General features: G+C 42.7%; 1 protein-coding gene across 1 annotated transcript in view; it reads right to left on the reverse strand.

Annotated features, from left to right (window-relative positions):
• Positions 1-450: 450 nt before the first annotated feature.
• Positions 451-14,079, reverse strand: part of cps1 (carbamoyl-phosphate synthase 1, mitochondrial) — a gene marked incomplete at both ends in the record, with an annotated part of 94,588 nt that continues 80,959 nt past the window's right edge. Inside the window, 5 exons of the mRNA XM_080785933.1 lie at positions 451-758; positions 1,709-1,844; positions 2,246-2,259; positions 3,632-3,826; positions 4,296-4,351. Of these exons, the coding sequence (XP_080642059.1) occupies positions 451-758; positions 1,709-1,844; positions 2,246-2,259; positions 3,632-3,826; positions 4,296-4,351 (709 nt within the window). The remainder of the gene's footprint in view (positions 759-1,708; positions 1,845-2,245; positions 2,260-3,631; positions 3,827-4,295; positions 4,352-14,079) is intronic.

Raw genomic sequence — 14,079 nt, forward strand, 5'->3', positions numbered from 1 at the left:
GGCTACCAGTGGCGCCGTCAAGCGCTCAATAGTGCGGGGCCACTACCTTTTTTTACCCGCAATCCCCGTGGGTATCTGCTGCTTTCACACATGCAGCAAGCATACTACAAAGAACTACGATTTGTTGTGTCTTATCTTGTCTGACACTTTGATCAAGTTGAGAGCAGCAAATCCACAGTTGCAGGGATGTGTTTTACCCTCTTAGCTAGTCAGCCACAGACAGAGCGCTGCACAGCAAATCAAGGTAGCCTACTACCTCTCAGACTGGACCAGTCCACTTTCAATAGTTTGAGGAGTTATGAGAGTTATATGTCCCTTTTTGGACTAATCCACATTTTTACTGCGATCTGATTGGCTAAGGTTGGGTTAAGGTTACAAACAAATCTAAGTTTGCATTCAACATGGATTCAATATTTCTGCCTATTTCATCACCAATTGACTCATATGTTGCTATCTGGACTGGTGCCGCACTGCCGCCACCTGAGCAACTGTCTGGATCTCTTTGAGCTGGTGGAGAGGAGGAGCCAACATTGTGAATGTTGTGTTTCCAAACCGCGACCAACAAATCCTATTCGTTATACCTTTAAGGGCCGTAAGCTTCCCCGCTCCTGATGCCACAGGGCCGTACTCCATATTTATGAAATTGGCTTGGTGTGAAATTGGTTTTTGCCTAATGGATGCTTGCATGGATGCACTGGCTGATACCTCCGCTTCAGCTTCTAGGAGCACTGGAGTCACACAGAGGAAGGAACTGGGGACTGAGAAAAGAAATACAAGTTCAGTCAGACAACTCACAAATAGATTTAACCAATATTTATTATAGAATGAGAATACAAGTGTGCATATAATATTTTATCTTGGCGTTCGGCTCCGATACATTTTTCTCCCTGCTCGGCACTATCAAACACCATCATTAAACATTAAGAGCAGGTATAGATATACAATAAAAACCCCCATGGGGAACATACATAACAGAGCCCACCGGTGGTACTGGGGTGGTGGTGGGAGCAAACATCACATAACAGCAACCAGGAACCATAAACAGAAGGAAGGCAGGAAGAGCATGCAGTCTAGTGAGCTTAAGCAGCCCGCCCAGTTGGTCAGCTGATTGCCACATCAGCGAATAATGTGGGTCTTGCGCACACTGAATACACCCACTTCGTAATGCAGCATATTAACCCCTTGAGTATATGAATGTGCCCTTGAGCACGGCATGAAACCCCTCGAGTATATCTGACTGAACTAACTCTGCAACTGCAAGCTACATATCATTAGAGCAAGAAAACAAAAGAACTGGAGGAAAGCTAAAAATGGACATAGCAAAAGAGAGAATTGACTGAGTTCCTCTTCTTCTAAACTGAGTTAGTCCTGCCCCGTTTGGAGACATATGCCACTCGTCCTGCTTTTCAGAAATATATCTGGCAGAAATGTATCTTCTCCATATTTCAACCAAAACGCCCAACTTGATCATACTACAGCATCACACAAAAGTATAGCAGTAGCAGCCGAAACTAAAAAGTGATGTGGATCTCGGTATCCACACAGAATCAGCATGGCTACAATGTGGGACCTGGACTGAGTCAAAATATACTTTTACTTTTAACAGAGTATATCTTATCTACATGGTGGTATTGCTAGTTAAAGTTAAATAAATCAATGCCACATATAGGCCTTTTCCTTGGCTTTGCATGTTCCTGACTGTACATACATGACGCATGGACCAGTGAATCAGGAGTATTGATCAGGAGTTGAGATCCACACACCTCGCCTCCAAACTCCTCTCTTTGCTGCAGTCGGAGGGCCAATAACGGGGCAATAACAGGCCTAAGTAGGCTGGGAGCACACTGTGAGGGAAAGCCATCTCATATGCAGTGAAAAATAAAGTGCCTGATTTCGTCCGATGGACCGGTGTTCCTCTACGAAGCCATGCTACATTAAGCAATAATTGGAAGGGCCTCACTAATATTAAGACGGAGTCTATTCTATATATATATACATACATACACACACACACACACACACACATACATACACACACAGTCACACACCAGGGATAAGGCTTGTGTTGAAATATGACCTCAAATGAGGCTAATAGAAAAGACAATAATCAGAAACAGAGCCTTAATTATAATGTTTCTTTAATTGAGTGGAAGTCATTAGAAGCCAGACTTACTGGCATACACTAATGCCATGGCCTGGAGATTGCAGATATTTTTGGGGGTTGAGGCAAAGGCACTTTACAGACCTTACAGTTCTCGTCTGAAATACACAGGGAAAGAGACAGAAATGGTGGTCTCATTCAGATGTTTCAGCTAACACTAACTAGTTACTACCAATTAGTTTAAAACCTTTGTTTCCTTCTAATATGAAATGAATGTAGCATATTGGAAGTGGGCGGAGCGGACCCAGCGCTCTTTTTGCTCTCCCTGGTACGTAGGCCTAACGTTCAGCTGTTCTTCAGTCTAAAAAACTAAAGTGAATGGTAAATTATCAGTGAATTACAATTTCTATCTAGGGTCTACTACATCAGATAATTGATAATAGCCGAGTGCGGGTTGTAAGGCTGCACAATATATTGATATAGTATCGTTAGAGGTATGAAGATGCGCAACATCAGTATCGCAAAAAGGCAACGGTATCGCTATATGATATATTGTCAATATATAGATATATCGTTGAGTGATATTGACTTGTTATTATGCAGTTTTTCAATAGTTTAGTTTTCAATGTTGCAACACTTCAAATGTAGAATATAACATTTTAACTAATATCATTTCAGTCAGATAACTCACGGATAGATTTAACCAATATGTATTATAGAATGAAAATACAAGTGTGCATATAATATTTTATCTTGGTGTTCGGCTCTGCTACATTTTTCTCCCTGCTCGAGTGCTCGGCACAATTTAACACCATCATTAAACACTAAGAACAGGGAGATAGATATACAATAACAACCCCCCATGGGGAACAGAAATAGCAGAGCCCACCGGTGGTGCTGGGATGGCAGTGGGAGCAAACATCACATAACAACATACACAGATCTCCATGTGGGACACCGGCTGACAGTTTAAACGGGTGCTATGACAACGTATATCATTAGATTCCGAAGTTGCATCGTTCCCAAGTAGGCAGGGCACGTACAGGTCTAGTCACATAACAACCAGGAACCATATGCAGAAGGAAGGCAGGAAGAAAGCATGCAGTCTAGGTGAGCTTAAATACCCCACCCAATTGGTCAGCTGGCTGCCACATCAGCGTCTGACATGTGGGTCTTGCAAACACTGTATACACCAATTATTAGTCATTCTGCAAATGAACTCCTCGATATGTTTGCGCCCTTGAGTATAGCATGAAGCCGCTCGAGTATATCTGACTGAACTAACTCCGCAAGCTACGTATCATATCGTATGGAAATCTCAATATTTGGCATAAATACTGAGATATGAACTATTTTCCATATCGTGCAGCCCTAGCGGGTTGTGAGCTTGTAGAAATATATATTATTGTTTTAAATTTTAATTTCTGTGGCGAAATACACATTCACTTGGGGGTACTTGAAAAGGATTGAGGCAACTGACTTGCCAATTCAGCTGGTCAGTTGGTCAACTGGCTATATAAGTCAGTATACCCATGCAGACTCCCACTACAATTTGGAGGATCGTGCTGACATGTAGTGTCCAATTAATGAGTTTTCGAAGTGCCACAAGGTAGAGGGTAATGCTGGAGATGTTGAGATGTATTCCCAGGGCTGCCCCCCTGCTGCCAATGTCTTTGATGTCCGCACGCATAAACAGTTGATGGTCACACAGTCCATGGTTTCGGCCTTTGGAGGGTGGGTGGGTGTGTAAAAGAGGAATAATCTGTGGGCCTAAGTGTCTCTGCACACCAGGGGTCTTCCATGTTTTTCCAGGCCAAGGACCCCTTAGCTGAGAGATGAAGCATGGTCCCATGGTCACCACTACATATTGTATATTATAACATTGTTTTGCAGATGCAACTTTTGCATAGATTTCATATGTTCGCATGTTTGGGAGTGACGGGTGATTTCCGCATGTCGGATCTTTGGTGTGTCTCTCTCTCCCTCTCCTGGTTTCTCCTGAGACCAGTAGAAATTTGAAAATAGTCTTCAGGTTTGGTTTCTACAGGCCAAATCCTGTTTTGTCTCAGATGAGACGCTGAGATCCCAGGGAGGCAGCCATCTAAAAGGAATGTCTCTGGTGGTTGAAGAATGCAGCATAGGCCAAGGAGCAGAAATAAAGCAGGTCTATGAGAGAGCTGTGGAGAACTTCCACAGTGTAGACTCTCCGAGCAGGATGCTTCCGAGTTCTCTCCTGTCCTCTCCTTACATCTAGAACAAATGGTATTGCTTCACAAGTTCACTGGACACCAAAAGCCCCTTTGCTTTCAGGCTGTTAGAAGTGCTTCTAAAAACCTTTCTTTATTTTGTCGGCTTTAAAATAATAAGTAACTACATGATTTGATTTTTTTTAACACTTTTCTGTGTGTAAAAGGTGGGGAGGCGTGTTACTGAATAAACTCAAGGCAATCCAAATCAGGCCTCGATCCATTTTCATGTTCTATCTCTCTGTTCATGATACAATGACTTGATCTCTAACAAATATGTCACGAGTCGTGAAATGAGGTAAGATAGCGATATATTACCGTTGACCATCAAACCCTTAATTAGTGCATCGTCTCTGTCGGGTGGAAACCTCTTATGTCCAAAACGGTTGCTTTTCAAAATGTGTCACTTTGCGCCAGCTTAACGAGCTTATGGATCTGCAACTTTTGATGCTTTGGTGTGACACTGCAGAATGATCAAGTAGGCCAGGCGTTAATTTACGAAAAACAAAAAGTCCAAACATGGAGATAAGTGGTTTCTGCCTGACAGCGATGGCATACACTACAGTATATGAAGATAACCATTGTGCAGAGCAGCATTGTCATCACTTTGTTCACATCCAGATCTGCAGAGGGGAAAATCAGCCATGCCGACTTTCACACAGCAATTAAGACAGATTCACAAATTAGGCCTATTAGTCAACACTTGACCACCATAAAAGTGCAGAGCGAATTAAAAAGACGTCAGTCCAAATCGGTGGCTAAAGGATGAGGCTTCACAATGCTCAGTATGCATATCTGTGTGCAAATCCCAGACAGCTGCTAAATGCCAACAGATATTCCAGCATTTGTGTTTATCGTCATTCTGCGTTCACTCTGGCAGCGACAAAAAGCTACCAAAACGGCCAAGCATGCATGGGAAGCTACAGTGCACAAGCTATTCTCTGGTGTTGTTCAATCATGACTGTGTGCTACACAGTGACAGATGCTCTGGACGTTCCTTTACAGCCTTAATATATATATATATAATGTATATACATTTTTTAATAGTATTTAGGAGAAGTAGGCGCCATTTGTAACGCAAATAAAATGTAGTTAAAATACCATTCCTCATCCTAACATAATATGACCATGTCGTTTTGATATCTTATTTGTTCCATGTTTGAATATTCTTTCCTAACAGCTAGGTCAGGTTTGTACAGAAGATTCATCAGCCCAGCAGCCAACGCCATGCTGGCTTGTACTGGACAATGTTGTCCTTTTTATTTTGCCATTTGGTTCCATGTGAACAGTCAAGGGGATCCCTCTGAGTGTTCACATGGAACCAGCGTTGGCTGATGAATCTTCTGTATAAACCTGACCTAGCTGTTAGGAAAGAATATTCAAACATGGAACAAATAAGATATCAAAACGACATGGTCATATTATGTTAGGATGAGGAATGGTATTTTAACTACATTTTATTTGCGTTACAAATGGCGCATACTTATTTTTTTTACGTGAACCCTATAGTGTCCCTATTCTGGGGGGGTATTCATTGAACATAGCACTGTGTTAAGTGCAGTGGTGGAAAGTAACTTAGTAGGCCTATGTTTACTTACTCATACTGTATAAAATAAGTAAAAATGTTTAGGTATTTGTACTTTGAGTATTTCTATATTGCAGTATTTTATTTGATACTTTTACTTAAGTAAAACATTTGTGTATTTTTTCCACCACTGGTCAAGCAGTGGAAATGTCAGAAAATGAACAGAAAATCTGTCAACACTGAGAAAGCGGTTAATTTCCTAGAACTGGCCAAGGTAATTAGGAAGAAGGTAACGGTCACCTACATCATTTTCGCTATCCAGCCATTCCAGCAGATCCGTCGCACTGGAAGGCAAACTGCAGGCGAGAGTTGAGTGGAATACATTGGAGTCAATGACAGCCTTCTCAACAAACACTATTTCGGAACTATTTTTCTATTTCTTGGAACGGGCCTGTTCTTAGACTTCTGGCCAACTGTGCTCACCACAGTAGGGTTGAACCGTCCGTCTCCTATTTTCTCCCTGTTTGCTACACTACTGTATAAGCGCAGGAGAGTCAATCAGTTAATTGACCATATAACACATAATCAATAGCTTGTGTAACAACACACTCCAGACAAGGACTTCTGTACAGGAAGCCCTTCACTGCGCGTGAACACACGCGCGCACACACAAACACACACACACACACACACACACACACAAAAGTGGTGGCACTACAACATATGCCTCTTCACGTTTTGGCCTCTTGAACCGTAGGTCGTACAATCCACCAATTATTTCCCCCTGGATTCCTTGGATCATGACATGACTACAGGTCTATACAGGTACCCGCCTACCCGGCCCATACAGGTCGTGTCCATTTCTGCCAGCTAGAAATTCTGCTATTTTATAAAGAAAACGAATGTTCTTATGCTCTGCTGAAAAACGTGCATGTGCGAGAAGACCAAGGCTGGCCACATATTCACTACTTGCCACATGAAAAATATGGCTCAAGTGGTTAATATTCAAGTTATTACTGCTTAAAGATGCTGTAATGACAGCTGGGCATGTTCATCTTAGCAGACATAATGAAAAAACTAAACAAAAAACAGTTTTTATATCTGAAGAAATTGCAAAAAAAAGTACTGGTAATTAGCGTTGGTAAGCAACAGTTCCCGAGCCATGTGGCCCATAGGTGCTGTTCCATTTTAGCATGAGGCAGTTTGATGTGCAAGTATACCAAGGAGTATGTCGCAGGGACTTGAATTGCTTCAAGTGTGCGGAAGAAAACAAACAAACAACTAAATCTATATCTATAATTCTGTTTAACTTAAAGCACATGGAGACTGAGGGCTGGATGAATAGATAACTCATGTGTGGAGACTGGAGAGAAGGGAGAGGTGCAACAGCTGCAGCCAATAACTCTTTGAGCCAGAATGACTACATGTGTGCTACAAAGGACAGCAGAGCTCATTTTAACATGAGCACAATCTGCTCCCAATGAGTCTCATGACTCCCCGGCTGATTATAGAGAAGGCTGGACCCTCAAAACGACAGGACAGCTGTGGCATCTCCGACGAGCAGCACATAACACAAAATAATGATTATGACACAACAACTTGGACGACACAAACACACACACACACACACACCTCTTCATCACCTAATAAGGCTACTTCAGCTACAACTTCACAAGCTGACTTAAATTACGCCGTTTAAATGGCAAACATCGCTTGTTAAGGCACAACTTGGAATGCTTTGCGAGAGAATCACGAGTAATGGCAAAGCTTTCCCTTTTGTAATGTCTTGGCATCCAGGCCCTGAGGGTGGGCTGGGAGAGATTGAAGGCTCCAAAGGGTGCGTTTTGCAATCAGCATAACAAAACTGCGTCGAGCTTCCATCACATCCATTGTTTAGCTTGAAGGGGCTGCAATTACACATGATGGAGAGGTGGCTTTAATATTCCGGTGGCGTCGTGCAGATTTCCCTGTACGGGCCAACCAAGGCTTTAGCTCAAGCTTCGTCTGGAATGTCAAAGATGAGGTGTGCCGTGTGCTAGCTGGGAAAGAAAGTGCACGCGCGCGCACACACACACACACGCATGCACATGCACCTGTCTAGCCTACTAAAACTGCAGTAAGCCATTGCAAAGCCCTATAACAGCACTAGGGATATACCTCTACCTGCAGTTTCTTTCGTTTATATGGACTGTTGAAGACACTAAACCCAATTCTGCTGTGGCTTGTGTAACTGTGTTCACACATATATTGGACAACTCACACACACCATTGATGTAGGGTACAGGCATATGTTGTGATGATGTAGCGTATAGGCCGTATAGGATGATGTAGGTTACAGGGTACAGGCACATGTGAATGTCTGGCATTCACTTACATTGAGAGCGAGCAGCGAAGGGGTGGAACCTACGGCAGTCTGCCTTGTGCATGTATCACAGTTTGAGCTTGTATAGATCTGCTATTTTTGTAATGCACAACAAAGTGTCACCATATCCGCCACCATATTCATAGTGTCCGAGTAGCTCAGTTGAGAGAGCTCTTGCCTTTAGACCACAAGATCATGGGTTCGAGCCCGGGCACCGCCAACTCAACATCCTGGCTGATGGCTTGATTCTAGGCTTAAAATAATTGATATACAGTGAGAGATCGTATCATCTTCTTTGGAGGAGACAAAACACCTGATGACCTGTATGCGTTAGACTTCAGTCCTAGCTTCAAGACATTATGAAAAGTTATTCAGTACAGCCTGGAGCAGTCAGAACTCCCACACAACCAGGTGGGAACTGACAACCATGACTACTAACAGCAGATGAAAAAAACAACCAAAAAATAACCATAAAATAATACTACTAACTAGACTAGACCCACCCCACCTATAGAGCGTCGCAGTCCCTCCCCCTCAAAAGACCCGGAAGAGAAATCCCGTTCATTTTCCTCAGACTTTTCAGAAAGTATTTATTTAAAGACGTTTACGCCACGGACAAAGCCAACTCTTGTCGTGACAAATCAAGACAATAAACACAATGTTTTGGGTCAAACAAAGACTTAAAAAAAAACGGCAACACTTTTTTTGTCGTTTTTCTTCTTTGTAATTATTTGTTTGGTCCAAAATATTGTGTTTGTTGTCATGATTTGTCACGACTCGAGTTGGCTTCGTACGACGCTAAAAAAAATACTTTTTGAAATGTCTATGGGAAAAATGCATTGGGATTCATTTCCTGGGCCTGGCGTCGTCATGAAAGAGGGACGCTCTATAGGGCGCTGATGTAAACTCCACACAGAAAGGCCCTTTCGCCAACCCCACCTAGGGTATGGGAACTGACGATGGAGAGAACACATTCACAGTGGGCGGGAATCGAACCCGGGACCTTCAGCTGATTGAAGGTGTGGCTGCTGATGCAAACACTAAGCCTATCCGACCTACTTACTTATAAAGAACAATAACCTACAGGAGGTGACTCGGTATTCATTAAAATAAAGGGCAACCATTTAGGTGCTTTGGAAAGGTTGCGCAGACTGTTGACACACAGGCAAACCATTGTGCTCATGACAAATACAACACTCTGAAGAGACAGACTGTGATGTTATCCTTCCCCGAGATGCTCCATTTGCCGCTCCGCCCCCCAGCGATGGAGACGCGCACAAGAAGTGGCGGAAGCAGCAGGAGCGGGGGAAAAACTGAATCGCAAGTCTTTCATGAAAACGGATCATTTTGTTGATTTACCAGCCTCATCAAAAGCCCCTTCTTGTCCAAACTGAGATCCTACAGTACACTCTCTATCTTATAGGGCCTCGGGGGATCTGAGCACTGCTTTGGTCCGAGACTGAACAGGCAGACTACAAGGGGGGAGCACTGTACCGGCATCCGCATCGCCAATTAACAGAGACATTTACCAGGCAAACTTCTATGTAATTAGGCTCTTGAAGACACACATGGCAGTTAATTATCAAAGGAACTCCTGCACGCAACGTCTTTTATTCACTCGCAAATGAAAGATAATTCTAATCAGGTTCTGTGACATAACATGATGAGGGTCCTTGCGCTGGAATGTTGTTCGCTCTGATAATAGAATGTTCTAATCGCAAGTGGAGAAGAAGGCCATATCTTTGTTTCTTTGTTGTTGACCGCTGGTGTTCGTCACACCTGCCTACAGTCAGGTGTGTAAAAGCTTAAACTGTAGTTTGAAGATTTACTATTGGCAGAGAACCTTTAGGCGATAACCACTTTCAACCTGAATTCATATTTCGGGCAAGTCTCAGAAGTCTTCTAATATATATATTATAAATATATTTTCTTTACCACTTGAACCCATCATCCATATTCTGGGGGGAACAATTAGGCAAAACTAGCAGATCGTTGCGACGCGTTGTGAGCTTGTAGGCCGTGTATTTTTGGCTAAAACATTTGTTGTAAACGGAAAAAAGCAGGTCACGTGCACGCATCCGCCTGGGTGACGGCAGATGTCAGACTGCTGGGCGTGCGTTGGCGCTTTGGCATGGGGGGGGGGGGGGGGGTCAGATCAACATATGGAATGTCAGAACAGGTCAGCTCCATATATGGAGATCTAAAGCCCTAACCACAACAAAGGGTCGAGACAGTTTTAGTGTTGTCCGAGCGGTGTGATATGTCCTGTTGCACGTTGACGCACGTTGTCGCAAGTGATTTAACACATGGAATTCAATGGCCCCAAACCACACCAAAGGGTCACCAACTCACCATGCAACTCCTTGCAACCGTTTGGACCCAAGGAGTTGCATGGCGACCCTTTGGTGTGGTTAGGGCTTAAGGATTTGAGGTTTGAGGTCAGATGAGAGTTGTTGGCCGGCTTCAGTAGATCTAGGTGATGAGCCAGTCTTCTCCATGTATGGTTAACTAGGGTTAGATGAGGTCAGTGTCATGATCTTCATTATGGAGACAGCCATATATGGTGGCGTGACATGTCACGAGGCGTGATGTCACGAGGCGTAATATGTCACAAGGCGTGATGGACTGACAGCCATATATGGTGGCGTGACTGACTGACGGAGCGACATGTTTTACAGGTTTGTTTTTCATAGTAATCTGGTCTACAGTTGCAATTAACATCTCTGTCGAATGGAAAACTCACATTTACTTTTCAGGTTTCAAATAAAAAAGGCATCAAATGTAGCATGTACAATCTACATTCCGCTGCTTTCGATGCTTTTATGTGACGCTGCAATGTTATGATCAAGTAGGGCCTTAATATATGGGGGAAATAAGTTGACAAAAGTTAGAAAATGGAGATAGGAGGTTTCTGCTCGACAGACTAAATCAGTCTTAAATGGATAAACTAAAGGAAGGGGGTGGGGGCCATGGGAGATGAACTCTCATTTGAAAGATGAGCAGGGTCTCAGCAGTGCGTTCGGAACAACTCCAGATAGCATTAAACATTCAACGCTGCCCCGATTATGTAACTGGTTCCTTTGAACTCATTAAGCATGAATCTGGGCCAAGTAAATATTTCACCATAGGCTACTGTTGGTATATTAAGCTTGATCTCTCCCCACCCCATCCATCCCTTGCCTTGGGAAGGTGCTGGGTCCAAATTGCACAATGGGAGCCATTATTCAATTTGACTTCAGTTCGTGCAGTTTTTTTTCCGCGTTTAATTATTTTTTTCGTTCTAGGGCTGTAACTATCTAGTATTAACTTAGCGATTATCATATATCTATTACTTTTCCGACAAATCGATAGTTGAGAATTATGTTTTGAAAATGTTCAACAAGCTTGTGGATCTGCTACTTTTTCTGCAGTATGAGCGAAATTATGGATGGAATCATAAAATATGGAGATAAGAGGTTTCTGCCTGACAGCAACAATATAGTATGTCTCACTTTGGCTCTCGTAGTGGCAGGCAGCAGTGGTGGCATTGGCTTCAGGCACCAGAACCTCTAGTAAAGTAAAAGTACCTTGAAACTGTACTTGTTTAAGCACAGTACTTGAGTAAATGTAGCCTACGCACTTGTCACCACTGACACTAGAGAGGCGAGGCAATGTGCTCTGGCAGCAGCACACACACAGTAATAAAGTCTGCTCTCTGTTCGCATACAGGGTTGAAAACCATAAGGAGACGAGAGCCTCTCATCCATTAATACCCTCGTTAAAATACAGATGATACTCAACCATTCACACCCGCTCCCTCTGCTGCTTGGACACGCACACACGAGTGCAGCAAACACATGTCTGTAGCCTAGTGCATGCTCTCTCGCTCACACACACACACACACACACACACACACACACACACACACACACACACACACACACTAGGGCTGCACGATATGGACAAAAATTCATATGGCAGATATCTCGATTGACTCGATATCGATACGATGCGATATAATTCATATCGCGATATATATGGCAGATATCTCGATATATCGTGCAGCCCTAGTGTGTGTGTGTGTGTGCGTGTTCGTGTGTGCAGGACAGAGGGACAAACGGAGTGATGGTTTATTTTCCGAGGGGCACAGGCTAAAACAGAGGGCTGGCTTTAGAAGTGGACGATATATCGATATGTCGACGATAAATCTATATCGCGATACCGTTGCCTTTTTGAGATACTGATATTGTGCATGTTCATACCTCGATAACGATATATTGTGCAGCCTTACTTTTAACTAATTCAGATGGAATATGAAAATAAATATAATGAAATTATTGTCATAAATAATGGAGTGAAACGAAATGGCTGAGGCTGAGTGTCAGGCTAGGGGACAGGCTAAATACAGGCATTTTTGGGTACAGAGCCTGCGTGTGTCTCTCTCACACACACTCACACACACACTCACACACACACACACACACACACACACACACACACACACAAACTTGGGAATCTCAATAATAAGTGTTTAAGGATACAGATCACGGATACAGGAAGCATTTAACTTTTTGTGGGGGTTTACGCCCTAGTTGAACATAATTCAGCATCACATAAAAGCATCAAAAGTAGCAGATCTGCAACTTTTGCTATTTTTGAATTTTAATCCTGAATTGCAGACGTAGCACCAAATTCTGGGCCCTGGGACAAGCAATCTCACTTTTTTTGTGTGTGTGAATAATCCAAGCTCTCTGTCCCACTTTTCCACCCAGTCCGACACCACTGCTGAAATGTAACAGTTTTGGTTAATTTCGACCTGACAGGTGTGTCCTGACAGGTGTGACAAGTGTGTGCATTCCATGCACACACTGGCACATCATGACACTTCTGGTGGACTTAAGAAGTGAGTGAAACCTAACCAGGTGGTTGGACTGCAACAGCAACAGCAGTGTGTTGTACAAACACCTACAAATGACAAATAGGACGATCTTTTGACGGCTTATTAAACAAATTAAGCTGAACACCATCGGAAATGCCATTAAGGCTAATGGGGAGGCAGCGTAGAATGGATATTTACCAAAGGCTAAATAGTAAATAAGCAGTGTTGCACAGATAGAGTAAGGACCGTGCTGCAGAGAATAACGGGTTAACAGTGTAGCTGTTGGTCCGAAAGCTTGTGTCTTTTATGATTACTGTTTTATAACCTGTCTTTGTACAGTAACTATGTGTTTGGAAAGGTGCTATATGAATAAAATTCATTCAGTCATTGTCCATTGTTTCAAATGTTGCTTTTTTGGTAATGGGTAATGCTGAGCAAAAGTATCAGGAATACTAGATCGACAAATTTACAGATACACGTGACATTCCAAAGGGTGGAAAGTGTACTTAAGTACAATTGTGTACTAATAATGAAAAGAATAATTTAAAAAAGGTCAGAGGAGGGCGTGGCAATATTCTGACATTTTACTCAGAAATCCCTGTTTAAGGTAGGACATTTCCTACCTTTGCAGATTTGCAACTTTAATGTCAGATATTTCTTAGTAAAATCTCGCAGTCTCGACTTTTCAAAGTCACATTATTTTTACATTAATCTCAGAGATTTCTGAGTTCATGAACTAGCAAATTTCGGAGAAAATAAACTCATACATTTGTATTTAAGGAGGTGCAATCCTATCACTTTAGATCATCACTTAAAAATCACCCACTTTGACCTAATCAATACATTGCAATCGGATTTAGCATTAAGGAAATAGCTCTTGCATTAAATTAATCAATAGAATAACGCTTTATTTTATGCGTTATGGCTACTCGCTCTGTGGCTGTCCATGTCCAGAATGTGTGCCAGCCAAAAGTCGTAAAATGGGG

This window comes from Protomyctophum bolini (assembly GCF_963924005.1).
Source record: "Protomyctophum bolini genome assembly, chromosome: 16".
In the NCBI taxonomy this organism is placed as follows: domain Eukaryota; kingdom Metazoa; phylum Chordata; class Actinopteri; order Myctophiformes; family Myctophidae; genus Protomyctophum; species Protomyctophum bolini.